Source organism: Rhipicephalus sanguineus, chromosome 3 (assembly GCF_013339695.2).
Source record: "Rhipicephalus sanguineus isolate Rsan-2018 chromosome 3, BIME_Rsan_1.4, whole genome shotgun sequence".
Taxonomy (NCBI): Eukaryota; Metazoa; Arthropoda; class Arachnida; order Ixodida; family Ixodidae; genus Rhipicephalus; species Rhipicephalus sanguineus.
Window position 1 is genome coordinate 133,952,357 of NC_051178.1, and position 27,786 is coordinate 133,980,142.

The 27,786-nt window shown below is 48.9% G+C and overlaps 1 protein-coding gene across 1 annotated transcript in view; it reads left to right on the forward strand.

Annotated features, from left to right (window-relative positions):
• The first annotated feature begins 327 nt into the window (after positions 1-327).
• The window catches only part of LOC119387180 (serine/threonine-protein kinase tousled-like 2), a 61,703-nt gene continuing 34,244 nt past the window's right edge, over positions 328-27,786 (forward strand). The window contains 1 exon segment of the mRNA XM_037654492.2: positions 328-530. Within this exon segment, the coding sequence (XP_037510420.1) occupies positions 499-530 (32 nt within the window). The 5' untranslated portion in view covers positions 328-498.

The following is a 27,786-nucleotide window of genomic DNA, read 5'->3' on the forward strand; positions in this document are numbered from 1 at the left end:
GCGCCGCTGATCTCCCCGCGGCGGCTGTTGTGCGCGCCGGCTCGTCGGTGTGCCTCTCACGACGACCACGCTAGCAGCGCCATTTTTCGCTCTCTCTATCAAGAACTGACCTTCCGCCCCGGCGCTCTTCGCGCCGCCCAGCGCCACGGATAGCCCCTCTGTTTTTCAGCTCCCGTGTGTTCTGTTTGCTCACTAGCCTCCGGCTTGGAACGACTGCATTTCTCCTCCAGCGAGGCTTCCGAACATAATGTGCCGCGGTCGACTCGAGCTCGGGAGTGGCTGCCTCCTCGGCGTGTCCCATCGGTCGTCGTTGGGCTAGCCTTAACTGTGGCGTGGTGTCCTCCTCTGCTGGGATGTCCGCGTGAGTCGGTCGCAGCCGCCGCGGCAACACCGGACCCCCCCTCGAGGATATCGGCGCAACAGCGACGACTCTGGTGTGGAAGTTCGTCGGTCGTGGCGACTGCCGGCGCACCGACGACACCCAGCGATCCTGCGCCCATGTTTCTTGCGCCGCTCTGCGCTTTCCAAAGGTGCGCACCGTCGCCGTGTCATCACTTTCCCAATGTGTCTCTGTGTGTGCGTGTGTGCTGGGTATAGTGACAGCTGTGGCCTGCTGTGTGTTAGGAAGTGGTTATCTCGTAGTATTGTTTTTCCGTTGAGCCTGCTTCCGGTGGGGTTTTAGTTTACGGCCAGCAGGTGGCCTGCACGCTACGGGCCCCGTCACCAGCAGCAGCAGGATTACGCTGCGCCCACTGGCGCCTGGATATTTTGTTCGCCGGTCGTTCACATGGATATGCCGTCAGCGTCGCAGGAAAAGAGGTACCCCACCGCGGCGGCGCCTGTCGACAGCCGGTGTCGGCTGCCAGGCGGCGTGATGGCGGACATTTTGTATCGGATACGGGCACCGGACGCGGCTCCAGCGCGGAGCCTCGTTCGGGTTGCACGGTTGATCGCTCGGTTGGCAGACCGCCGCGCTCGCGGCCTGGTGACGTCGGCGGTCGCCCGTTGGGCGGTCAGAGGGGAGGCCCGGTTCTTGTGGCTCTGGGAAGGGTGATACCACAACCGGCGGCCGGCGGCGACATTGTGCTTGTTGACTGGCTGCTTGTTTCTTTTTCATCTTTTTTGTTAATATATCGAACTGCCCTCCTCTTTACGGCGGTGGCGCTCCGCTCGATAAACCGTCGACAACGCATTGGATTGCCACTAGCGATATTCTCTATCTCACCCTGCAGCGCGTACTCTTTCAATTTTCGCCCGTTGCTGCATCAATTCTGGCGTCGGGACTCGCTTCCGCCAGTCGCACCACCGCTCGCTTCGCTTTTCTTTCTCTCCGGCGACTCGAGCGAATGAAACAAGCGGTTGCCGCTCGCGGCGCTGTGGCGGGCGGGCCTTCTGTTTCTATACATATCTCCCCTCACCCCTTCCTTATCCTTGGTCGCGCCTCGGAGGTACTGACCCGTGCGTCGAAGACGTTAACGCTCGCCTTTTTGACATGAGACATGCCGGCGGCTGTCCCCTACTTTTTCGCTACGTTGCGCTGCTGTTCCTTCAGCCTCATCGAATCCCGTTTCACTTCTCGAGAGTATCATGTGCGTCGTTTGCTATGTAATCCATTGGACAATTGCATTACAATATAACCCGTGGCTTACTCGAGCAGTAATGACCCGATGTCAAGCTCGTTCGGCTGTTGTTCGGTAGTATAGCGGCATAATCGTCGCGCCGTTATATCCTGCAACGAGGACCGTTTCTTGCTGGCTTCGTGTATGGATCTTGACCTGAAACGATCCGTGAAACATAACTCGTGAGAATGCCACTCCTTTTTTCGCGTGCCTCGCTCCGTGTTCAAGATGGCATCGCCCGCGATGAGGTGAAAACGAAGTCGGTCTCTTTTTTTTCACGCTCATTTGACGCCACGAAGCCCATTGGCGTGCGGGAAAGGAACATGTTGCGGGAGGGGTGCCCTCGAGGAAAGACGGGAAAGGGTACATACCTGCTCCCCTCCCTTCCCCGTATCGATGGGATACTCTCCGCTTTAGTTTGCGGCAGCTCTGAATGATGAGACAACCTCTTCCTCCCAGCGCCATCCTTGTCCCACGAGGTGTGGAGGAGAGCGACGGAGAGCCTCTCCGCGCATCGCCGTTAGCAGCGCGCCGTGACGTTTGTCCCGCTTCGAGGGAAGTGACGTAACCCTTATTCTCGCCCTCGCTGACTCTCCGTCCTTGTGGCTCGGTGCTCTTGACGAGTGGAAGGGACGATTCCATAAACGCGCGGCTACAGCAGGTTTCTCTCTCTCTGTTCTCAACCATCGCCCGTCTCTCTTGGAGAGATTGATAGTGAAGTATTGTGATTACTCGAGGCCAGCTGAAACCTTCGCGCCGCGTGCAGTCGCACGGAAGCCGCTGTGGAATTTTTTTTTTTCTTTCCGCAGTTTGTTTTGCGGTGCGCAGGCGGCGACCGCCTCCGCGGAAAATTCTTTTCCTCCTCTCCTCTTTGGCTCGTGGCCACGCGTTTACGAAACCAGGTTTGAAGGCGGTGATCCTACCTTGCTACGCTTATGTTCATTCGTTCGTCTTATGTAATTAACTAGAGCAGTAGCAATTATCTTCATTACGAGCAGGCATTTCCATAACCTGTTCTCGAACATAAACATATACTCGCACTTTCTTTATAAGACACCTTGATATCTTCTATCCGGTCTGGCTATATCGATCTCGGCGCCTAGTCGTGCGAAATTGCGTGCAGTATCGTGTAAGCTAATCGTGGAGTCTGGCCACTCTGCAGGCTGAACCCTTCATTGGTATGACTCCATCGTTATTTAGCTGTCAGTGTTTTCTTGTCTATCCCTCGGACGATTGAAACTGTGCACATGTTTGTTTACCGTGCACAAGTGCCCGGATGTTGCTCGAACGGGTCGCCGTTTCGTGATTTTTCTAGGTGAAAGATGTTTTCCTAAGCGAAGGAATGGGCGTGGCGCTCTGGTTCTCCTAGCAACAGTTACGCTGCAAGGATTATAGGCTTAATCGGAAGCGGCCATTACGGTGCAGTCGAAGATTGTGCTGGTCCTGCCGGAAGTAGCGAGCGCATTTCCGGGGATTGTGGTGGATAAGTGTTTGTTAATGCTGCCACTCGATGCGACCGCAGCAACACAGCATAGAACAATCCTGCCACATATGTTGAAGCAACCCACGTATTGGGTCCATATGTTGTACCACGAACGGCAGAATTTTTATTTTTTTTTTTCATTTTTTTTAACATAGGAACACAGAAATGACGTAGTCGGCGTCTTGAATGACACCGTTCCATGATCTCGCATTTGCATTTAGCGTGCGCCAATACACCCGTAAATGGGAATCGAATAAGGTGTAAAATGTTACCCCAAAGAAAACTGTCTGGCGAGCACTACACTGTAAACCACTTTGCACCCTTAAGGGGGTTTCAAGCAAGCAAAACACCCTTTTGCCTAACCAAATTAGCAAAAATTAGGGTGTAAGGGTGTTTTCCTTCCCCAAAATAACCTTTAAGGGGTAATGCTCTAACTAAACACCCTTTAGGAGGTAAGGGTGTTACGGGTTATCGAAACACCCATGGCCCGTACCACAGCGTGCCAGATGATAACTGGGACTCGCTAATGAAAATGTCCTTGGATCTTAGGTGAGTTTAGATTAAAGGCATATCTCTTTTAGGGATATCTACAAGCGTACCATAAATGTACGCCTATTCTCTTAAAGGGGTGGTGCCATCAAATTTCGAGGCTAATACAAGCCTGTTGTTGGTTTCCTCTGTATGCAAGGACATTCCACACGAAGGGTCGGACACAGCAAACGTTTAGAATATATTTTAATTCACTGCCAAAGTGTACCTAAATGCCATTCTCCCGATCGAAACCCATCGCGAGCGCGCCAACACTGACGTAGATATGTAGGATAGGCAACGAAAGTTGTAGTGACGTCACACCAAATCTGCTGTATTAATGTGAGTGGCCTCCGGACCTCCGCCACCTCCGCAACGTACGTACCGGCTGTAGTGAACTAGAATACATTCTAGTTCACTATAGTACCGGCAAAGCATCGGTTGCTACATCACTCGCCGAGTTTCGATCGCTTCCTGGCTATGTGCGTCACAGCCTTGTGTGGTCACGTGACCACGCCTCCTACACTTCTACTAGAGTGACCTAGAATAGGGGGAGTGTCCAAAGCGCCTGCTCCCGCGTGGGCCTTTTGCGGTGAACTCCCGCGCCGCGCCGCTGCTGCGCCGGACCCGTGGGCTTTCCGCGCTCGGGAAGCGCGCGGAAAGCGAGGGGCGTCTGCTACGCGCTGTAGTTTTTTGCGCCGAGTTTCCACACAGGGCACTTGAAGTCTACTTAACTTTTATAATGCGATGCGGAATGAAGCTTATCCATCTTTAAGCGTTGTGTTAATGATGGGGCAACAACAGAATGCAAGAAACCATGTGTCAAGCGGCATCAGCGTGACATAATTCCGGTCACAGAGTTCGAGAACGTTGGTGCGTGCATAAAAACACGCAAAACGGACACGCACAAGCAAAGAACGAAAAAAAAAAACTTAGTCGCACGAGTAATCGGGCAATAGCATCACGCACGCAAGAATTAAGAGTAATAAAAAAATTACACGTGCAGTCAGCTGAAATACGCGCAGACACTGCTTCACACTACGAGCTTTTTACTGATGGTCGCCAGAGGTTTGCTAGCTATATGCACACCGCTTTATTCGACAATCCATTAGCCTCTACTAGCACTTTATTATAGACAGAGCACACCGGGAAGACGCAAGGCAAAAAAAAAAAAAGAGTAGAGACAGCCATACGACCGTAATGCTGTTGGCTTATTTTTGCTTCTGAGGTAAGGTACAACAAGGCGCATCGTGCGTAAACATTTGAAAGGAAAGCAATGCCAGGTAAACTAACCTTATTCCACAAGTTTTGCATAAAAGGCGTAATATATAAATGCTTTACAAATATCCGGACATCACGAATTAAAGTTACAAACACCCCCGTTCGTGCTGTACAAGTTAAATAGCTGACTACACGAAAATACGATAAGAAATTGACAAATGGAAATGTAATATCGCAATCACTTCAGAAAATTGTTCAGATGCAGAGATCCCTTACGCACCTAGCCTGAAAAAATGCAACAAGCGAATATCGGCTAGATGTTTCGGATCCTGCTGTGGTCACTCATGCGTCGGTCTTATTGTTTCTATCTACAGGGATCGCTGAACGTCAGTATCAAAGTTCGCGCGAGATGCGTGCATTGCTTCAAGCCTTCACCATACGAAATGAAAACAGTTTCAAACAACTCATTCTCAACTTCAGATAGGTTCACGGTTCTCGTAGGTTAGCGTTCGCGCGGTTCAGAGACTTTACAAAAAGATGTGGACGCGTAGTTATACAATTGTTCCCGCCGCAATTGAGTGCGCGTCATCAAGGCACCCGACCGCAATTTCCCGCTTTTTCCTGATGAACTCAATAGCGTCCACCACGCTTTCGTGCTGAAGCTCCGGAGTACTTAAACAGCGTGTCTGGTCATCTCTTCAATAATATGAAGAGATGACCAGACGGTTAAGGCAAGCCTCTTTTGTCCCGCAGACGTGTGTAATCAGCTGCTCTGTGCTGAGAATCACGCTTGTTTTCGGGCGATCGCTCTTAACATGAAGTGAGGCATACACGATGTTGCACTGTTATTGTTTCATTTTCTTTGGTTTGCCTTTTTTTAAGGCTAAAGCCTTAGATGTCTCATCAAACACGAAAATTGGCCATCGGCGTCCCGCGTCGCCAACACGAGTGATGCACAAAATCACACGATGACGTCACCATCAAGTCACAGATCGACAAAACTTGTGACGTCACTATGACGTCATTCAACGTGACGTCATATGATGACGCCATCACATGACATGGTCGCTTTGCATTGCCTCCGTGATCTGGGCCAATCGCGGAGGAAGCAGGTGAGGTGCGGAAAGCTTGCGATGCCTTCGATCCTGTGGGCAGTCCGAAACCACGTTATGTGCAGAAAGCTTTCGGAGAGGGGCGGGGGAGGTTCAATTCATCGACTGATGAAAAATATGATGGCTTTCGTTTTCGAGTCATCTCAGGCGAATGCATAAGGAACCGTGTTTTTTTTTTTTTTTTTTCACGTAAGTTTTTCGCATACATTTTACCCATGCGGTCAGTTTTTCAAAATGTGCGGGTAAGTCTTACATGTTGACATCGATAATGGTGGCCACCACGTTTTTTATCACCTGACGGAAACAAATTGTCAGACCACACATCGTCAGAATTATTTCTGGCTAAAGAAAGCGGGTTTGCGCGCCACACACCATATTATTATTGTTAGTCGTCACGCAAATGGCAAGCATGTCAAGTTAGTGATGCCATGACCTGTCGGCTGTGTTAGGCATACGTACATTTGTGCCCCTCCCTGCTAATTTTCCTGTATATCAAGACGCGAGTTACGCGAGTAATTTTTTATTTTTGGAACCGCGGCCACGCCGACTGACACATTCGGCTTCGCATGAATGGCTTGAAACAGCAGAGCGCGGGAAGCAGCCTTGTAAAACAAATCGAATGCACGAAACAAAAGATAGATGAAGGGTGCGAACGCGTTAGCATGAGCTAGTTACTACGTGCATAACTGCTATGTTCTCCTGTTATCTCCAGCTTATTCTCTCCTGCAGCAAGTTTACGTTCGTCATTCTACACGAAAGTAAGTTAAGCGCCTTCTCTCACGATGAAGTGCGCGCAGGATGCGTTCCTCAAACAGCCGCGAAGTGTGGACCAATGCGGCGACAAACCAGCTGAAGGACATATACAAATCCCCGTTTCACAAAACACAGACATACAAACGTGTTCTCTGTGTGATGAGTCGCTGCAGTATTATGTTGCAGGGACGCAGTATTAATTATTGCCCAATTTTCCGCAATTTTAGATAATAGCGCCCAAAATATTAGGCGCGTAGCAGACGCTCGCCGCTTTGACGCGGCTTCCGCCGCGGAGAAAGCCCACGGGTCCGGCGCGGCAGCGCCGCGGCGCGGAAGTTCACCGCAAAAGGCCCTCGCTTCTCCCATGTATTCGCGCGGCGCTTGGACACTCCCCCTATTCTAGGTCACTCTACTTCTACGTCACTGCCCAACCTCGGCGCCCAGAAACCGAAACCGAAAGTTGTCCATATCAAAAGGCGATATTAAATTATTTAGCGAGAATACATGAATCTTGGTGCGTGCATCATGCTTCCTGGATCTATAGGAAACGCCTACAGCAAAGAACGCGCAAGCCACAAATTTGGTGCACCACCCCTTTAATGTTTAATGTTCATTATACGGAACAGGAATATCTCCACCGGCACTGAACGGCGGCTTAAGATACTATGGCTGTATATACCAGATGGTCAGTGTAAGGCTGTGTATAACACGAGCGCTCCGTCCATGTGGTATTTTACAATACGCTCTGTTGTGTGTGCGGTTTGGCGCGTCCGTGCACCTTCTATGCTGATGTCATCTGCAATTGCGTGTGCCCTGACTGGTAGATTTTATTTTCACATTTTCAGTGATAAGGGTGTTAGGCTATTGGGAAACACCCTACGGTATGGGTGTTTTGATACGTGAAAACACCCTTTTCCTAGGTGTAAGGGTGTTAGTTATAGACACGGCAAAACCCCCTTAAGGCTGTAAAGTGGTTTACTGTGTACCCTCATTGTTGAAGTGTAAACGCGTGCACTTCATAATTTTATTATTATTTTTCTATTTTGCTGCCATAAAAATTACCAACAAGCAAACCAACAAGCAGGGCATCCTTAATTCGTTTGCGCCAGTGCAGTGAATGTCACATCATGTGCCATTGAGAGTTACTCGGCTGTGATGAGATTGCAAGAACGAAGTGTCAGAAAATAAACGCAAGGTTGAATTTCGCTTCTCTCTTCGCAATGAACGAATACTAAACAGACCCGTGCAAAGTCGCCGTGAATAGTTAACCGTCGAGGGCGTGAATGCGTTTTTCTGTGCGTCGCATCGCTGCCGCAGTTTAGTAGCAGTGAATCCCGAATTATTTTGAAGTACGCGTTCTTCCTTGTAGCCACACGTGGTTTCACATTAATGGAGTAATCAAGCGCTTTGTGAGCATTGGAGAAAAAAAAAAAACAGAACTATATTAACTACAGTAAAGAGCGTCACGGTAGCAAATTGAAACAATAAAGGGAAAATAGACAACCACCCGTTTGTAGCACGAAGCCACAAGGAAATCCATACGGATTCTCAGACATAAGCCTCTTAGTTGCCGAAAATCGTCTGGTCCGGGGATCGAGCCCGGGACCAACGCCTTTCCGGGGCGGTCGCTCTACCAATTGAGCTAACCAGGAAGCTAGCAATTGGCAGCGCGAGGGCGAATTCATCGACAACTCGAAGCAACTGGACATATATTGCAAATCAGTTCTGCGGAATCCGCAAGGTGGCGGAAGGGTTAAGAAAGGGAAAATAGACAACCACCCGTTTGTAGCACGAAGCCACAAGGAAATCCATACGGATTTCTCAGACATAAGCGAATTTTTTCGGCAACTAAGAGGCTTGCCGCCCCGGAAAGGCGTTGGTCCCGGTTCGATCCCCGGACCAGGACGAATTTTTCGGCAACTAAGAGGCTTTCCGCCCCGGAAAGGCGTTGGTCCCGGTTCGATCCCCGGACCAGGACGAATTTTCGGCAACTAAGAGGCTTTCCGCCCCAGAAAGGCGTTGGTCCCGGTTCGATCCCCCGGACCAGGACGAATTTTCGGCAACTAAGAGGCTTTCCGCCCCGGAAAGGCGTTGGTCCCGGGTTCGATCCCCGGACCAGGACGAATTTTTCGGCAACTAAGAGGCTTCCCGCCCCGGAAAGGCGTTGGTCCCGGGTTCGATCCCCGGACCAGGACGAATTTTTCGGCAACTAAGAGGCTTTCCGCCCCGGAAAGGCGTTGGTCCCGGGTTCGATCCCCGGACCAGGACGAATTTTTCGGCAACTAAGAGGCTTTCCGCCCCGGAAAGCGTTGGTCCCGGTTCGATCCCCGGACCAGGACGAATTTTTCGGCAACTAAGAGGCTTCCCGCCCCGGAAAGGCGTTGGTCCCGGGTTCGATCCCCGGACCAGGACGAATTTTTCGGCAACTAGAGGCTTTATGTCTGAGAAATCCGTATGGATTTCCTTGTGGCTTCGTGCTACAAACGGGTGGTTGTATATTTTCCCTTGCTTAACCCTTCCGCCACCTTGCGGGATTCCGCGGAACTGATTTGCAAATTGAAACAATGGTCGGCTGAGCGCCTAAATGTGTGACAGCAGGATTTAGTGGCCTCCACGACTGCCTTTACTGCGCATGCCCTCTTCCGCAGAGGACGACGCTTGTAGAATAACTTGCGGCTGTCCCATTCGTACGTTGCAACCATCAGACTACAAGATGCGTACGCCTCCAATAACATCCCAACCTGCGCAACGAACACATTGGGGGAAAAAAAATGTGCGTACAGCGGCTGCTAAATAGAAGTGTGTGTGTGCATCGATTAAAACACAGCACTAAACATACGTGCTCCCTGGGTCGAGTCCTCTCAACTGCAGGGTCACGTGATGGGTCGGCATTTCGAGAGGGGGACAGTGGCTTCACAGCGAGTTGTCTTGAAGAAAGTTGGCTGCACTACGCTAAAAATGCTCCCTCCTGCTTCGTTTCTTGAAACCAACAGACAATTTTAAGCCAATGAAGCATAGGAGACATTATTTGTACCTTTCTCAAACTGTAGTGTAACGACCTTGACATAATTCAAAGAAATTGAAGTGGGCGAAAGCATCGCCCTTTCCATCGGTGGGAAAGGGCGATTTTTTCCCATCGATGCGCGCGACCGCCTTGACCGGGAACCGAACCGCGTTCTCGAACCTGCAGCAGTGCCGTACCAAAACGGATGAAAACAGTTTTTTCCCCTTCCTTTGGGCGTTTTTCAGCTTGAATATTACCCCCCCGCCCCCTTTACTTTCGTTTCCCATTTCTCGGATGTCGCCAAATAGGTTTATTCGATCAAGTTTCCGCGCCATACAGTGGCGTCATCACTTTCAGTCTGCCAGCGTTTTCGTTGTTGAGCACGCCACTGCGGCAGCAAGGCTTTCCATGAAGAGAAACCTGCGGCAGCCGAGCGCTATTTTGAGAGGCAGCAGGTGCTGCGTTTTTTTCTTTTTTGCTCGCCTATTGGGGTTGCGCTACATGGCGAGGCGCCGCTTACGGATCGATACCCGAAAGGCCTTCGCGGTTAAACCCGCGTGCAAAGAAAGGCCGCGACGACGGCTGGCTTGACGACTCTCTCCGGCTCTCTTCTCGGCCTTGCTTTAAATCTTGGCTCCAGCATAAAGTTAACTGCTCACAGTAAACGCGTAATGGGCTACAAGCATCCACTCACTCGCTCACTCACAGCTGACCGCCATTTTCAGGCGTCATCGGTCAGCGCTACGCATTTGCAACGCGGTCGACGGCGATTTCCTTCTAATCTATTCGTTTTCTTTAGTTATCTTAACTATATTAATGATATTATAATAATGCTGCTATACCGGCCTCGATTGAAGTTGCTATCCAACTACGGGGAAAGCGTGAACAGTATAAAATAATTGTTACATTAGTTTTGTATTAAATGATCAACCGGTTTACCACCGCCTTTAGAAACGTATGGGCGTATGACTTGTATACTGCATCAGTCGCAACCATTTAGGTTTAATCCATAACCAATTCGAAAAAGCGTGTGTCCACTGAAATGGTTGAGTAACTGTCAATCGTTGCCTGCGCTGCCGAACGCGAGGTCATGGGGGCCTTCAGTGCCCCATTCTGATTCTTTATGAAATAAAAAAAAAAAAATGAGGTGGCCTAAATTAGATCATTGAGCCCCTGCACGATACCGCATCCCCCGCGTACGTAGCGCTTATGCTACGTGACGCCAGTAAGCAAAATAAAAAATAATCGCATTCAACGCCATGGCTACGGGTGGCGCTGACCAAAAACCAGGATAACCCTACGGACCAATAATGTGGACGGGTTGTGGCTGACACCGTAGCTGAATTGGTGGAGTATCGGGCGCGTAATTCAAATGTTGCGGGTTCGGTCCCCCGGCGGCGACTTGCTTTTCGTCTACTTTAATTTCTTCCTTGATGTCATAATCACTAAACACTTCATTCAAGAACTACGAGTAATGCCCATTACGCTTTCGTTGAGCTCGTTGAATTGTGCCTGTCAGAGAGCTGGACCCCGTGATCCATTCCCCTTCTTTTGTGTTACTGTAGCGCGTTAAGCTCGTGGCGTGCATCGATCAATCGATTGCCTGTGTCGTGTGTCATTTTTGCCGTGTCGCCATACAACCACCGATTGTTGCATACTTGCCGTTCACTGTTTTCCTTCAGTATGTTGCCATTCAGGTCGCGCGATGCTTCTAAGTGTAGCCGTACCGGCGTATCTAGGCGGGCGCCATAGTTTCGCATTCATCGCTTTGTATCGACTATGTCGGGCTCAACATAAGAAGGCCGGCCCAGATGACCGAAGCGCGGCGGCAGGGGATTGTCTCTGCGGCTGAAGTCTCGCTCATGCGCTCGGCAATGTTCTCCGAAGGTGGGGGGGTCACCGGCCGTCCGGTTCATGACGTCAGTCTGAAGTGCGCTCCCATTGGTGCAGGCTTGTGTGCATCCGCCTTTGAGGAGGAAATTCGGTAGGCTTCCGTTTGCAGCTGCAGTACGACATGAAAGAGTGCCAAAGAAAACGGGACATGATAAAATGCCGCGGTACTATTGCTTAATAGTACAAATATGACGCCTAATTAAGGCTTTCGTGCAGCGTTTCTCGGGATGTATCGCAAGTGCGCAGGGATTTATTTGAATATGAGCTGCATACGGAATTCGCGGCCACCTGGCGACGTCGATGTGTTTAACGCGCATACGAAACTGCGTAGCTTTTCTTCTCTTTCGTAACTGTTTCTAGCCTTGTGTCTTTTTTATCTATTTACGGATACGAAGGTGTTTGTGGTCCCTTGAATTTCGCTCAAAAGTATACGCCGGCGTGCCATACGCGCCTTTATACAGACGCCTTCGCACGCGCTTCTGCGTCATGTCACGGGCTCACTCATACATGTGTCACGCGGGCGCTTTTGAGCGGCCGTCTATTTGCAAACGCCACAACTCTATCGACTCGATGGAGTTGTCGCGCTGCTACGCGGCAATTGTGAACGGCCGTTGAGTGGTTCAGGCCAGGGGCGTAGTGAGGGGGGAGGGGGGTTCAACCCCCCCTCCCCGGAAATTTTCAATTTTGCTTACGTATATATACACGCACACATACAAACGTACGCACGAACATACAGTAACTATGGTTGAACCCCCCCCCCCCCCGAAAAAATTTCTGTCTACGCCCCTGGTTCAGGCGTCTCTCGCAAAAACTGCGTGGCGATGCGGATCTTTATTTTCGTATTCATGTCACCGAAAGTTAAATAATACAGATCCGCTTAAAATCACAAATGTGTCTGTTTTTGTTTGAACATTTTAATAAAGTGTTTATTTGTAGTTAGCAATGCATATTTAATTTTAAGTGTTGAGCAGCGAAGCTGTGGCGAGTGATACACGGCAAGATTGCAGGATAATGACAAGCACGTTGCTGATGTCGAGAGTATGTGCAGTTCGCACATTTCAAGTAGCACGAATACTTTAATAAATAATCGATAGCGTTCACATATACTTCTTTAAAGCCAACTGGTTAACGTTTCTTTTTGTAATCGGTGAGTGCGAGCACACTGTGAACGAGAGAGCACGTTCGCGCTGTTTCCGCTTCCGTCGCCCAGTGGCCATCGAAGTTTCAATAAAGTTGTGGGGGTGCTCCGTTAACGATAGACTATTGACTCGATGGCCTTCGAAACCGCCCATGTGGCAGCTCGTGCTTGACCATTGAGTCAATAGACTATCGGTTGGAAGGCCTTCCAAACGCCCGTGTGACACGGGTATTAGTGGAGTGGCAGCGTGACCTCCATAGGGGCAGTCACACGGTAACTGTTGCCAAGTTTTGAGCGGATGTGGACGTTAAGAAATTAGCTGTACGATCGATTTTACGTGTTACATAAGCGTCGTTTTTCGGTTGAAAGGGTGATCAATAAAAATTTTAACGATCTTACTCTAGATGCGCGCCGACTCTATTAATAATAAGGCATGCAGCCTAAAGGCACGAACTTTCGATTGATTTTTAATAGACGCGCTACCGTTCAGCTGTTCATTTGTTTGTTTTTCTTTGCTCTCATTCGTTATGTACCGCGAAGCACAGTTGGCGTAAGAAGTTCATCGAACGTAGTGACTCGAGTGGAGAGACTGAACGTTTCCGCAGCCTGCTTGTCGGTTTCACTTTTTTTAGTTGCATGTGCGAACGACATAGCGTTGGACAATTTTTACTGCTGACTATGGTCACAGACTGTTAAGATATTTTTTGTTTGTTTTCGATCCTGCGGTTAGTGAACCTCCAACACCAACTGCACTATAATGCCTCATTACGGGTACGTTTGAGCGCTTTTATAGAAATGCGGCACGTTCATTTTAATATCCGAATGCTATGAAAGAATTCGCGAGAAGAAAAATTCCGCTTCAAGTATGAGACTGCACGCAGTATTCTACCAAATTACTAATAATAGTAATAAAAGGGGGAGAAAGAGAGCTCTTAAATGAAAAACAGAGAATTCTGCCGGCGTATATAAAGGCACCAACATGGAACTCTATATAGGGGAGGGGATTGAGGACAGAAAGGCCCCAGGAGGAGGAGGCAGGAAAAGAAAAAAAAAGACATTAATCGCGGTATGTTCATGTCACGACGTAATGGTGCTGATCTAAGTTACGTCTTTGTCAATTCGGTTAATGTCCTCGAGGAATCTGAACAGAAATAATAAAATCTGACGTTTCCGTGAATGAGAAAACGCAGGTCCAAGTATTTCCCCGAGATCCATAGCGGTGCTTGGGAAGTTGAGCATATCGTGAACGATGATAACTTGAGGACGAAGAAATAGTATTGCGCACAAATTTTAACACGCCTATGCAAGATGTCTGGCGGGTGATATACGGAGGAAGGAAAAAACAGACTGGGGGCTGTGCACTTCACTTTCAGAAACCGTCGTTTCCTCTCTCTCTCTTTTCGTTGATAATGGCTTTTCGATGCGTTGTCCTTCGGAACAGTGGTTTTAAGAATGTACGGGTATACATCCGTTCCAGCAGGGCAACAACGACCATTTGAAACGGCCTTGCAGCACTGTTCGTTCTACCTCTGTACTGTTCTCCGATAATCTAGCAGAAGCGAATACTCGGCGAGTATGAATGTCGAATGTGGATGTCAACCGTGATACGAATGACGAGCACTAATCGGATTCGTATTCGAAGTTTGCCTAAAGCCACGCATTGCTATTTCAGTGCATCCGTAATGTATACTGCGTCTTGAGTGACGTATAGTAAGGTCGCTGTAGCTGCGGTGTCCAAGTCAACAGATGGGTCGTTTCGCAGCGCTGTTCAAGCGTGCCAGCTGCGACATAGAAATTCCTCGCAGGCATTTTTCCGTTTAGCATCCGGCTCTTCGTGTAACATCGCTGCTGCCACTCGCAGTCGCGCGTTTACGAGAGGACTCGGAACAAAATTACGTAAATTTTGAAATGGTGCCGTTCTCGCTAAGGTCACTGCAATTTAGATCTACAGCTTCCTAAAACGCGCGTTTCTCCCGTATCATAGGCCTTGCCACAGGGCACGTGAAGGGTGTCTTGAAGGTGGACGCGTAATCGCAAATCATTACTACAGGCCGGATTCTTAGACACTGAAAAAGCTGCTTTTAGGCGCCAAAAATAGGCAGGCAAAACAATGTTTTAGGCGTCCGAAATCGTAAATATAGGCACAATAAATTTTCACATAAATGCAGATAATTTCAAACGAATACGTGCGCGACCTCTATCTACGAGTGGAAAACAAAAATGTTATTGCTTAAGATGGCACAAATGAGCCAACATTTGAAAATAGCCTGCTTTGTCCCGCACGGCTCGCACTCCCGTGTTCTGCAGAGTGAGTCAAGTGTCCACTATCGAATCAACACACTCCTGAGTGTCTTTCCGGCATGATTGAGAAGTGCAGAGCAGGAGCAGACAGCCAGATTGCTAAAAGACCAGAAGGGAGGGATTCCTCCTATTGGCCGGGTCGAATTGCGTAGAGCCAATTTCTCCCCTGGCAGTGAACCACTGGCGTAGACAGGCGGAGGGGGGGGGGGGGGGGGGCGAGGGGGTCATCCTTCCCCTCCCCTAAACTATTCAGTTTTGCGTGTGTGTAATGGTGTAATAACAAATGCATGCACGAACATATGAAGTATGGTTGTCGCCCCGTCGCCCCCCCCCCCCCCCCTGCAAAAGATTTCTGTCTACGCTACTGCAGTGAACACCTTAAAAAGTACATTACAAACAAAACAAAAGCTGCGTGCACATCACATTTTTCTTTCTTTTTTTGCTCTTCACTCTTCTTTCCGCTGACGGCTCTCCGCGGTTTCGCATTCGCCAACCGCTCGGGCCATGTCAGCGCGGCGGCGAATGCTGGCCGGCGTGTCCCGCTTCACTGCTGCTAGCGGTTGTTGGTTGGTTGAACTAGAAGACTAGGTTGAACCCCATAATTCCCAACAGTCAATCTTACGCGGTAACATGAATAACAGTCTCAAACAGCACCGGGAGCGAAACTAGAGGCTAGATAGCGTTCATATAAGCGCCAATTTTGAAAATAGGCATTTATAGGCATTGTAAGCATTATGCACGAACGCCAAAAATAGGCATTTATAGGCACTATAAGAACACTATAAAAGCCCTTCTTAACCTCTAATTCATGCTCATATATCAAAATGGCGCGATAGGAGCGCAAGGAACAAAATAGGCATTTGCCTAAAATCCGGTCTCTATTCATTACTGCTACCATTACTACTACTACTACCACATGGAATGCCAGATCGCCAAACACCTTGTTTCATTTCGTTTCTGGAGCTCGACTGCTCACTCGAAGGTCGCGGGATCGAATCCCGGATGCGGAGGCCGCATTTCGATGGAGGCAAAATGATAGAGGGCCGTGTGCTTAGATTCAGGTGCGCGTTGAAGATGCCCAGGTGGTTGAAATTTCCGGAGCCCTTCACTACGGCCTCTCTTAATCATATCGTGGCTTTGGGACGTTAAACCCCAGATATTATTAACCTCGTTGTCTTTTCTAAGGATATGCCAACGCACCGACCCATCCGTACGACGGCGCGCCGCAACAGAGGCCACCCGGCTGATCGCTTAAGTTCAGAAACGTTTGCGTTTTATAGCGTGACATCTCTAGCATCGCGGGTGTCTTAGCGTGCTAATGGCCCGTCAACGCCGCTGACGTTCCTACGTTTGAGTTCTGACGCAGTTCGAAATGGCAGTGTATTGCTGTGCGTTTGTTCTCATCTTTTGTACCTTTTCTCTTTGTAATCCTTGTGACAGACGCTACTGTAAAATACGTGGCATCGCGAGATTGTCACTCGTCCGAGCTTGCGGACATGTAACTCCTTCCTCCTTTAGAAGTGACCGTTTTCAATTGCGGGTATATGAGCCTATAAGCAGCATATTTTAGGGGCGAAGCTCCTTATAGCATCACCTGGTCGGTCGTCGCTCCATCCGGCGTTCCCCAGCCGTCGCGTCTCCCGTATCATTCAATAGATGGCGCTGTCCCATAGAGACGCATGCAAACTGCAGTTGGGTGACGATATACTAGATGGCGCTGTCCCACAGAGATGTGTGCAATATGTGTGCAAAAGAAAAGAAAGAAAACAAAGAAAAAAAAGCAGCGGCACCCTGCACGCTTGATGGCGTGCAGTAATGAAAGCGGCATATCGCTTTGATTACTGCTGGGCGAAACCACTGAACATTTCACGGTGTAACCATGATTGCTTCAGGAGCTTCGCCCAAGCTCTTCATCATTCACCCGTGGATACGCTGTAATTTTTAAAGCTCGTTGTCTCGCCCCGCCACGGTGGTCTACTGGTTATGGCGCTCGACTTCTGACCCGAAGGTCGCGGGATCGAATCCCGGCCGCGGCGGCTGCATTTCGATGGAGGCGAAAATGCTTGAGGCCCGTGTACTTAGATTTAGGTGAACGTTAAAGAACCCCTGGTGGGCGAAATTTCCGGCGCCCTCCACTGCGGCGTCTCTGATAATCATATCGTGGGTTTGGGACGTTAAACCCCAGACATTAACCTCGTTGTCCAGGCACGTAGCCAGAATTTTTTTTTCGGGGGGGGGGGGGGCGAGGCCTAAATATTCGAAAGAAAGTTTTCATGGCAAAAAAAAAAAAAAAGTTGCCCGGGAACATAAAAGGCTGGACGAATTTCGGGGGGGGGGGGGGGGGCTTGCCTACGTGCCTGTCGTTGTCTCTTCTAAGGATATGCCAACGCACCGACCCATCCGAACGACGTCGCGCCGCAACAAGGGACACTGCCGGCTGATCGAAGCCGTTAAAACTATATCTGCGCGAATGTGCCTGTCACAACTAGACACGAGAGAGAGAGAGATTTATTGCGATATAAGTTCTTAGAATTCGTCCTGTATCAAAGTTCTGACTCGCTTCGTATGGCCGGAGGAGGGGAATGGGGCCAATAGAGGTAAGGGAGGTGGTGTCGGATACGAGGTTGTCATGGTGTAGCCGTGGGAGGGTGCGTGTGTGTGCGTGTGTGTGTGTGTGTGTGTGTGTGTGTGTGTTTTAGGACCCCCCCCCCCGAAATTTTAAATTTTGCATGTGTAAATAGATACACGCGCACATATAAACGCACGCACGTACATTAAAAGTAGTAAAACACCCTCCCCCCTCCCCCCGAAAAAATATTTTTGGCTACGTTCCTGGAGCTTGTAGATGGCAGTGAAAAACACATGAATAGCCAAATGCTCTTCAAAATTTGTTGTGCAGTCCGCCTTCTTGCGAAAAATTTCAGAGCCTTGAGAATATGTCGTTGTGTGAGGATCCGACCAAAGGTCCGTATAAAACCGTTGTGAGATAATGGTTGACGGCTAAATTATGACGAATTTTCCGTCAGTGATTCTCTATTATCGCTCGACATATCGCAGGCAGACACACGAGACCTATATTCTCTGGTCTCGGGGGAATATCATTACCCGCAGTCCGGGCTGTCTGCACGGCCGATAAGGGGCATAGATATCGCCGAATGAACGCCACACCTGGTCGTAATCAGTGTGCCGCAAGTACGCATTACACCTTTTAATGGTGGGCGTTATCTACATTAGCATGCCTGGGTCGAGTTCGCAGAGGCGGCGATGAGTGTGACTTGGCAGCGTGCGAGCGTGTGGGAACATGCATGTGTGTGGGCAACATTCCGCGTGTCGAAGGTCGTGGACTCTCTTTAGGCGCAGTATCGGTTTAAGAAGCGAGCGATACCTCGTGCCGATGCATTCCTTCTCTGTTAACCACTGCCATGCACGACTCCCGCTTCTGCTATACTTCTTTTGTGTAAGACGTGCGCAACGATTTATGTCGGCACGTTGCGGCGCATTCAGTCAGCCGCGGTTTTGTGCGCGCTGGGCGTCGGAACATGGCGCGCGCGAGCGTATATAGGTTCCAGCTGCGTTTCCGGACATAAAAGTAAAGCCTCTCTCTACTCGTGAACCTTCTGTATTATGCGCGCTCATCCAATCTCCGGCCACCGGTTTTGAAGAGCACTTGACTATAGATCCTGGACTTTCAGGAAACCCGTGTGTACTGGAGTGGTTATTGTGTACGTGTGCATTCTGATCATCTTTCACCACTCTTTTTTTTCTCCCTGTGCAGCCAGGGCACGCTAGCTCAGGCCAGCCTCTCTCCTGCCTTTATAATAATCAATCTAATGTGAAGAGTCTGGACATTCAAGCTGTTGTTTCATCGCCACCTTCTTTCTTTCTCTTTCTTTACACCCCTTCCCAACACTCAGTAGCAGGTCAGGAGATAGATTAAATCCGACCTGTCAGCTTTTCAACCATAATCTCTCTCTCTCGTTGTTGTTCAGTTGAGTGTGCTGTAAGAGCGGAGAAGCAACAGCGACACTCATCCGTGCATAGAGCCTGTCTTCGAGCTTGAATTATAAAACGTCGTGTCAGTCGGTATTCGCGCGCACACGGGCATGGAACAATATTATTGCCGTTTCAAGGTGCACTTATGGGCTAGAACTGTCGCGTATTCTGACATTAGATTGATTACTTGATCTATCCTCCTTTTTAATGTTATTTAATAAATCTCTGTTTACGGATGCATAGCGGAAACGACTCGCGCAGTCGCTGTCACTGTCAATGACACCAGAAATTTGATTTCCGCATATTTAGCGTTTCTGGCACTCCGAAACAGTGGCACTTGGAGAAAGCTGTATCCCTGGATCTCTCACCTAAAGAGAGGTAAGAGAGATGGGAACGGATGAATCGTTTTACCAAGTGTACAGTTCACATATATAGGTTGTATTTACGGAGAGGGTATACGGAGACCGATTTTTGTCAACTCTTGTTACAACTGTGGTCCTAAATCAAGATTGTGTTTCCGACGTGCAGTCTCTACTTTCATTCCACCGTTCCGTCCTTATTTGATGAAAACGCTTCGTCGTTTCACGTGTGTCTGATTAGGGGAGCCGTGGTTAGCCTTGACGTAGATCTTTTAATACTCTCGCCTCAACGTAACGAACACGGATACAACGGAATTGAATTAGAAATGTTTCTCGGCAGCATCTACACGCGACTCGTGGCCTTTCGTCTTCGAAACGGACTTGTCACGCTCTGTTTCAGCGTGAGATGTGAATGCATGTTGGACGTCGGCATCATTTAAACAGATTGCACACGGAATGCACAAACAAAAATCGTCGCTTTGCCGACTGTCTCGCCTGTCGTGCTCTCCCGGCGCCGTAGCGGAAACGACGTTCTCCAGCGCGTTTCCTGAGTGACGTCCTTAATGAATCTCACTCGCTTACTCTTCTGAAGACAAGTCGGCACGTGTGCGTGACGCCGTGACTTTTGCAACAGAACACTTTCATACTAAAATCGCCAAGGGGGAGTGTGGCGCTGCGATCGTTTCAGATACCGTGGTAACGCTGTGTAGCAAATGGATCATGACCTGTCTTCGCGTTCCAGGCGTTAGATTTAGGTGCGCATTAAAGAACCATAAGTGGACAAAATTAGGGTGCTCGATTCGGGTATCGCTGCTGTAGTGCGGATCGCGACAGACGGTTTATCCACGTAAACGACGGCGATTCATCGCGGGTAACTTGACAGCCGTCTCTGACAGTGTCCTTATGTGCTCTTCGATGCGAAGCATGCTTTGAGGAGCAGATTGTGTTGCAGGACCAGTTTCTAAGCAAGTATTAGGAGAAATAAACAGTTTATTATTTCAACATGTGTTGTCCTCACTATTGAAGTAACCATAAATCTAACGTATTTTCGAGACGCACTCTATGGTGATTAAGAGTATAGGCCATACGAGCTAAGGTGTAAATGTATGGTCAAGACTATATAAACAACAATATTGACTCATTTTGAAAGAAAGCTTCATTGGGGAAGCGGTTACGGAAGAAGGGAGGGGCCTTGGATGCATAATAGCAGCACCCGCCAATGTTGGCTAGTGTTGGCTTGTTGCTGGCAACCGCTCTTATAACAGTAATCAAGCAATACGTGTCTACTTCCAAGAGTGCCACTCCATCGAATGCTTCGCACACTATAGACTGTTGGCCTGGTCTTCACTGGATATCGTTCCACGGAAGCGACTGCTACTCTCTGGCGCCTCTTCCGGTGTCTTCCCGTGAGCCTCCATACCTGTAGCACCGATGTGTAATTGGCTTAATGAGAAGGGGTAGTAGTCTATAATTACAACCGCCTGTCCCGACCATCATAAATGCGTCAGTGAAGGCGTACGCCTGAGCTTTCCACGACCGAAAAGGACGGGGCGAAAAGAAAGTAAGAAAAAGAGAAGAGAGGACGGAGATAATAATTAAGCAAGTGGCGAAATGCTAGCGATTCCGTTGAGGGTGGTGTTCTAATCAAAGCACCCCCTATCCCTCCATGTAGCAGCTGGGAGGCACACACTTGACGTGAATCTCATCTGGCCTTATCTAAGGTACTCTTTGTGGCGTGCGCTCTGCTTATGCACTTTGCGTTCGGGTTCAGATAACAATAGTGCTTGTTTATTTTTTATTTTTTTTTCTCTTTGGACGCTTGCACATTATAGAGCTTGCGGTCATATAATGTGCGACTGATCCGACGTTCCGCTTCAGTTTTTTTTTTTTTTGTTACCCCTATTCTTCCCATGCTTCACTTTTTAACTGACACAATATTTGATGAACGTTTGTTGCGTAATACGTCTTTTCAAATACGTTGAATCTGATGGGATGTCTGAGACTAGTCATAGGTTCTCTGTCCTCATTACCCTGCCTGACTGCGCATGCGCGCATGACGTCCGCGCGAGGGGTCACACTATTGTCTGTTCAGTATTTCCTCCATTTGTGCGCTATGTGTAGGCTCTCTCTCCTTCCCTCTCTCTCTCTTGCCTGAGCTCTCGCCCTATATTTTCCCGTGTTCCGCTTTTATTTGTGTTGTTTCGAAGTCGAAAGATGTGGGATGGAGGGGACGTGTCGTGCCCGAGCGTACCACGTACCACGCTTGGAAAAAAGAAGCCAGCAGGAAGAATTAAGAAAGAAAGAAAGCGCCTAGCGAGCCCTTGCACAACAACGCGCGGCGAAGTGGTAGGGGCTGCTCAAAATGCTTTTGACTCCGCGGCCATGGTTGGCGACGTGGCCCGTTTTTGCGGTGCCGGCGGGGCTATTGCAATGACGCGAATTTTCGTCTCGGTTGCCGAGTGTCGTGTTGGAGGCGCGGTTGGAATAGATCTCTCGGGCACTGTATATTTGTGGCCCAGCCTGGGGCATTTATTCATTCTTTTGGTTATTTTTGCAGACCCACCATACTTACTGTATTCGGCAGAAATCTTCTTGGCGATATCAGAAGGTGAACTAGCAGGGTGCACTCTGCGCGGCATCGGCTTCGACTTCATTGTGAAGAGACGACGTACTCTTAGTTGTTTGGGCTGTCGCAGCCGCATGACGTGGCGCTTTAGTGACCGATTGGTTGGAGGATTCCATAGTACACTGCTTCCATTTCGTCCTATAGTTTAACTTTTCGTATTCGCAAACGTTGGCGCCTAACTAAAAGGGACCGAAACGCAAGGATGCCTTGTAGCGTAGGGTGTATCTTTGACTCGGCTGTGTGCGAAGCGGCGAGAGCTATTGAGTTGCGTCAGTTGCTTAATCCTTCCGTTGACAATGATTGCTATTTATTGGGCTACGCCTGCTTAGGAAGAGGATTAGCGGGCAACAATGGAGGCACCTTTTCGTTGCTGGCTGAGTGCCTGCCTGCCTTACCGACTTGACGGTTTGCAGTCGTGCTCGTTTACCTTGCCCTTCGCACTGTTGGGGAGGGACGGATGCCCCTGGTATGCTTTCGGATGCCGGCCGTGCCGTTTTGGTGGAGGGGGGAAGTAGGTCTACTTGTTTATTTATGGCTCCCGACCTCTACCGCAGTGCTTAAGCCGTGCGGCTTGAAGCTCGCCAACTCTACCTTTTGTTCTAAATGCACCAGATCGCTCCTCCCTTCTTTTCTTCCCCTCCGATCTTCGCCAGCTCGCACTTCGTACCACTGATGGCGCGGTGTTTTCTACGAAAGTTATCGGAGGCAAATGTGACGTGGGCAGTTATTTATAGGAGGAGCTGTTGAACTTCGTACACGAAGTTGTCTAAACTTGTTCGTTCGGTTTTTGAAACTGCGGTCATGACTTTGCAGAATGACCATACCAGCATAAGTTTACCATTATAAGTACAATGCTTTCAATAATTATGCCTGTGTTCACTGTTACGTTAAATTTGGCCGAGACGGGCTCCAAGCCGGGAGAGGACGACGCCGTGAAAATGAAGAACGAACGTTTTAATGCGGCATGCTTGCTGAAAGAAGGTGTACAATAGTATGGTCCCACGACGTGTTCTGCAGTCCTTCATAAAGGAGCGCCGTGATCTCACAGCGCACGCGCCCGGCATCAGATTATCGCACTGAACAGTTGAGCCAGACTTGGGCGCTGGCAGATAAGCGATGCACGGTGCGCAAACGCAACATCACACTTAATACCTTCGTGTGTTGAGAATGCTTCTTTAATAATCTAGGCCATTATTGGCAGTATCCGAGACGTGGCGGCTGTATGACGTGTTTTCGACTCCTGTAATCGCTTCCGGCGCATACCTTAAAAGCACGAAGCTTACCATCCATGCTAAAACACATGCTGACATCTAAAGCAATATTTAGAGACGAGAGTTGGCTAACTGGTAGCAATTACTGACTCGATGTCTCAAGTCGTTAACATCTAAAATTCCGTTGCAGGGGTCGCTTGGCTTTGGATTGGAACCACCTACAAAAGAAGCTAAAGCACAGTGAAATAAGTCGCAAGAAGAACGCCTCAAGCCGCAAGCACGAAATTAAGACAAAGCCATGTGCTGTCGGTCGTCCATCATCCCTGCGTTATGACTTAACGACCGCAGCGCCATAGTTACCTCTAGTGGTTTGAGCAGGATCTTCTGGTCCGTGTCGCGAGATTGTCGAGCGCTAATTCGTTAGCGAGCCCCTCCCCTCCTTTGGTCTCGCGTGTGTTATCTTCGGGTCACTTACTCGAGATAAGAAAGAAACGGCGACCGGAATCGTCGGTTCTTTCTTTTTTTTTTTTAAGTTCTCGTTCCTGCAAATGCACTGCTCTCTCGTTGCGCCCGGCGTGCAGTGGTCGTATCGAGCTGCTACAGCTTCGTGTGAGAAGCTCACACCGCTCGTGAAATGTTTGTTTGCTCGTTATCTTTTCGACTAGCGTTGAACAGCTTCCCCCACTCCTTGAGCAAAAGCTGCGTATTTGCGCAGCTGTATATGAGTAACGACAGCCCGCTCAACGTGTTCATTCCATCTCTCGACGCTCACCGTATACGAATGTAAGTATTGGGTATTCCTTTGAGAGCATGAGCTAAATCGCGCTCGTGCGTATATAAATGGAGAAGCACGCTCTCGAAGAAAATTTCTTGGATGCCCGGTCGATGACGAATGATGATGAATTGTTTCAAAAGCAGGATTGCTTCTAGCCCTAGGTGGGACTAGAGGTTAAAAATAAAAAGACGCCAGATCAATCCGACAATGCTATAGTCTTTCTTGCGCATTCATAGTCAAGGAGACTATCCCTGGTTTCAATCTGTGTAATTAATGCGGTCGCCCAGGGGGGTATTGTAGCTGCGTATATATCTTTGGCGAGCACGTTTGAATGTTTCGCTGGCGACCGAAGTACTTATTTCTTGGTCAATTAGCTTTTGGTGAGATTGCCTAGATGCTTTTGATGCTTTTGCTGAGAATCTCATCAAAAGCTAATGAAATTAGCTTTTGATGAGATTGTATAGTGCCAAACGCCGCGTCGGTTTGTTCATGTTAATTGCGCTAATACGGCAGTATCATATATATTGCTAATAGACCCTGTACAGCGACAAGCGTAAGCAATATCACTCCGCTCAGGCGAGGAAACGGAGCATGCGAGCAAGACGTGAAGTTTTTGGTTTGTTGTGCAAGTTTCGCAAACATCTGCGCTAAAGCGTCCTAAACTCGAGAGGATGCCTTGGAATGCGCGGCGTCATACTGAATATTTCCCGAAGCTCTGGCTCTATACACTTTCCCGCGATGCGATAGCGTAGCAGACTTAGAACATATGCTCCGGCGGTGCTCCGCGAGCGATCAGGATAACACCAAATAACATTGGGACGCATCTCCGTAGCCCCGAACTAGAACAACACATGAGCATGCCCATCGGGTCCGCGATGCGGCCGAGAGGCTAGGCCTGTCAGTCCCGACGTGGAAACAGCCCTCTTTGGGCTAGGAAACTAGCGCAACCTGAAGGACCTGATGAATAAAGTTTTTCCTACTATGCCATATACTGATTCACCAGCGCTAATTGAAGAATGCAATCCTGTTGCGCCCTCCGTTTCTTTGAAGTGGCTTCTAGTATCAGGCCCGTAGCAAGGAAAAAAAAAAAAAACACCTCCTCCCCACTCCTCATGAAATTTTGGTGGAGGGTGGGATGTTTTACTGAAAATAATAATGGAAATCGGTGTTTTTCTCAAATAGTCATGGCCTTCAGCAAGTGCCCTCCACCACCAAAAAAAAAAAAAAGAATCCTGCCTACAGGCCTGTCTAATGTAGAGCGCAGATCCATCTCCTGACCATGGTTCTTGCTTCGTGCGTGTGTGAAACGGCACGTACAGGCGAAGAATAACAGAAAAGAGCCCAAAAGGAACGCGGCTCATTTCATTCTATTTCCTCGCAGTTTTTTTTTTTTTTTCTCTCTCTCTCATGGTGCGCGTTTGGTTCTCTGCCAACGTGTACGAATCACGTCGCCTTTTGTTCGCACGAGGCTCTGTGGCGCGTTGAGATATCTTTTTTTTTTTTTTTTTTTCTGGCGACTTGAGCAGGACCTTGTGCTTGCCTGTGAGCTGAGCCCTTGTCCTTCCCACCTTCGCGACGCTTAACCTTCCTTGTGTGTAAGCCCTGTGACGTTTTCGCGATAGTCTGCAACCGCATCCCTACGACCGCAGTTTCCATAACAGGTTTTGCTTGGGCACGCGATAGATTCCGCCGCGCCATTTAGGATGAGGTGCTTTCACTGTTTTCGCGCGCAACGGCTTATCGCTGTGATACGGCAGCTGCGTTTCCAATGATCACTCCTTGTTTGTCCACCGCTGTTCAACAGGATTCTCAAACTCTTTAACGGCGTCTTCGCTTTCCGTAATGTGTGCTGACCCTTTTCTTGCGTCCTCTTCGGCGAAATATAAAAAAAGTAAAATAATCTTTAAACGTAAAATTGTGCACCTGTATGCACTTTCTTTGACGCACGTGGCTTTTGAGAGACAAATGCGAGAACGAACAAACGGAAATAGACGTATGCGAACTAGTTTTTAATTTTTTTGCTATGTGCGGGGTTGGCTACAAAATGCCACACATCATCAGTCTAGAACAACGTCGCTATCAGCGACGTTGTTCTGTGGCTGTCAGTTTGTCTTCGCTGTTCAAATGTATAGATTTCCATTTGCCGCTAGACATCTCGAAGTACACCTTGGAATTCATTCAGTGGTTCCATGATAACGATGTTCCTGTCTCTCTCCATGATGTCAGTTTAAATTAAGTAGAATGTTTGAACTTTAGAAAATAGATTGTGTATGCTCTTACTGGCGTTGCGATTAAATTGATCACACTAAAGAGTTTTTGCGCCGCAGGTTGCCGTGACGCCATACGTAAGTGGTTCGTAAATAAAACAAAAAAATGTTCGTATCAGCTCGTGTGCCGGTACTATAACGTCACTTCCGCAGAAGCTCCATAGCTCTACCTTTCAAGGGGAAAATAAAGGAAAAGAAAAACGTTAAACCTAAATAGTACAACACACGTTTCGTTCGATCTGCTCTGTAACAAAGCATCGTCTTCGCTGTCATCGATGGGCGAGGGCATTCCGCGTGCATGCGTGTACGTGTGCGTGTTGTTTTATTTTCGCCACACATTGTTTTATAAAGAAAGGTATGAGGCCATCTGCGAAAGCTTCCACATTCCCACACTGCTATTCTACGCGTCTGTCTTCAGTTTCACCGTTATTATTGCGCATTGCATTAGAGGTTCCACGTCGTCACTGTGCGCCAGGGGGTTAACCGGCGCCGACAGCGCCCTCGTACGCAGGGTGGCGGCGTCTGTCGTCTTCCTCGTGGCGGCTTCTTACTTGTAAACAATGGCAGCACCGCATGCGACGCGCGCTGGTGGTTTGGTCCGTAGACTCCTTCGCACGGCGCCGTGGCAAGTGTGTGACCAGCGGCGCACGGTTTCCTGTGGGGGTTTCCTGTGGGCGGTTTCCTGTGGGTATATATATATTATATATAATATAATATATATAATATATATATATATAGTGAGCTACGCCTGGTGCGATCATCATACGCTTACGTGGAAATGTTTAGTATACATGGATATATCATGTGGCGTGGCTTCGTTGCGTTTTTATCTATTATGTTTTTATACGTTCTCAGTTTCCGCGCAATTATAGCTAGCTTTCCAAACACAGAGACACTGCAAACAAGCGTAATTTGTGCAAGTCGTCGCACTTATATATAAAAAGGGACACTAAAGAGCAAACAGATTTTTCTCGTATTAGTAAAGTGCTCTTTCACGATACCAAAAACACCACGCTTGCTGCGAGAAGACGCTTAGTAAGCGAGAAAACGCGCAAAAACAAAACCTGGGTGGCGACACCACCTAGAAGTTTCCGCACCATGTTTTGAAGGCGCCTACGAGGGACTACGCAGGAGTGGAATCGCAGTGATTCCACTCCTGCGCCAACTGCGCCAAAGTGCGCCAAATTGTAGTTACTGCGCCATCCTGATAATATCGACGAAATTTGCGCCAAACTGCGCCAAAGTCTCTGGTTTGGGGGCGTCTATCACCGGCAATCGCACCGCCGGCGCGTCAGAACATGTGCAGCTCGATCTTGGGGCTGCCAATAAAGTCGCAATTATGGACCAAGAATTATTCCGCTCAATAAATAGCGCTCGCGCGTGCGTTCCGAGTAAGCCACGATGCCATGCACGGTGCCGACGCAGCTTCTGTTCTGCAAGTCGGCTCGACAGCAAAACGCGCTCTCCGCAGAGGCTCGTGACGTCTAGGTCTATCGGTAGCGA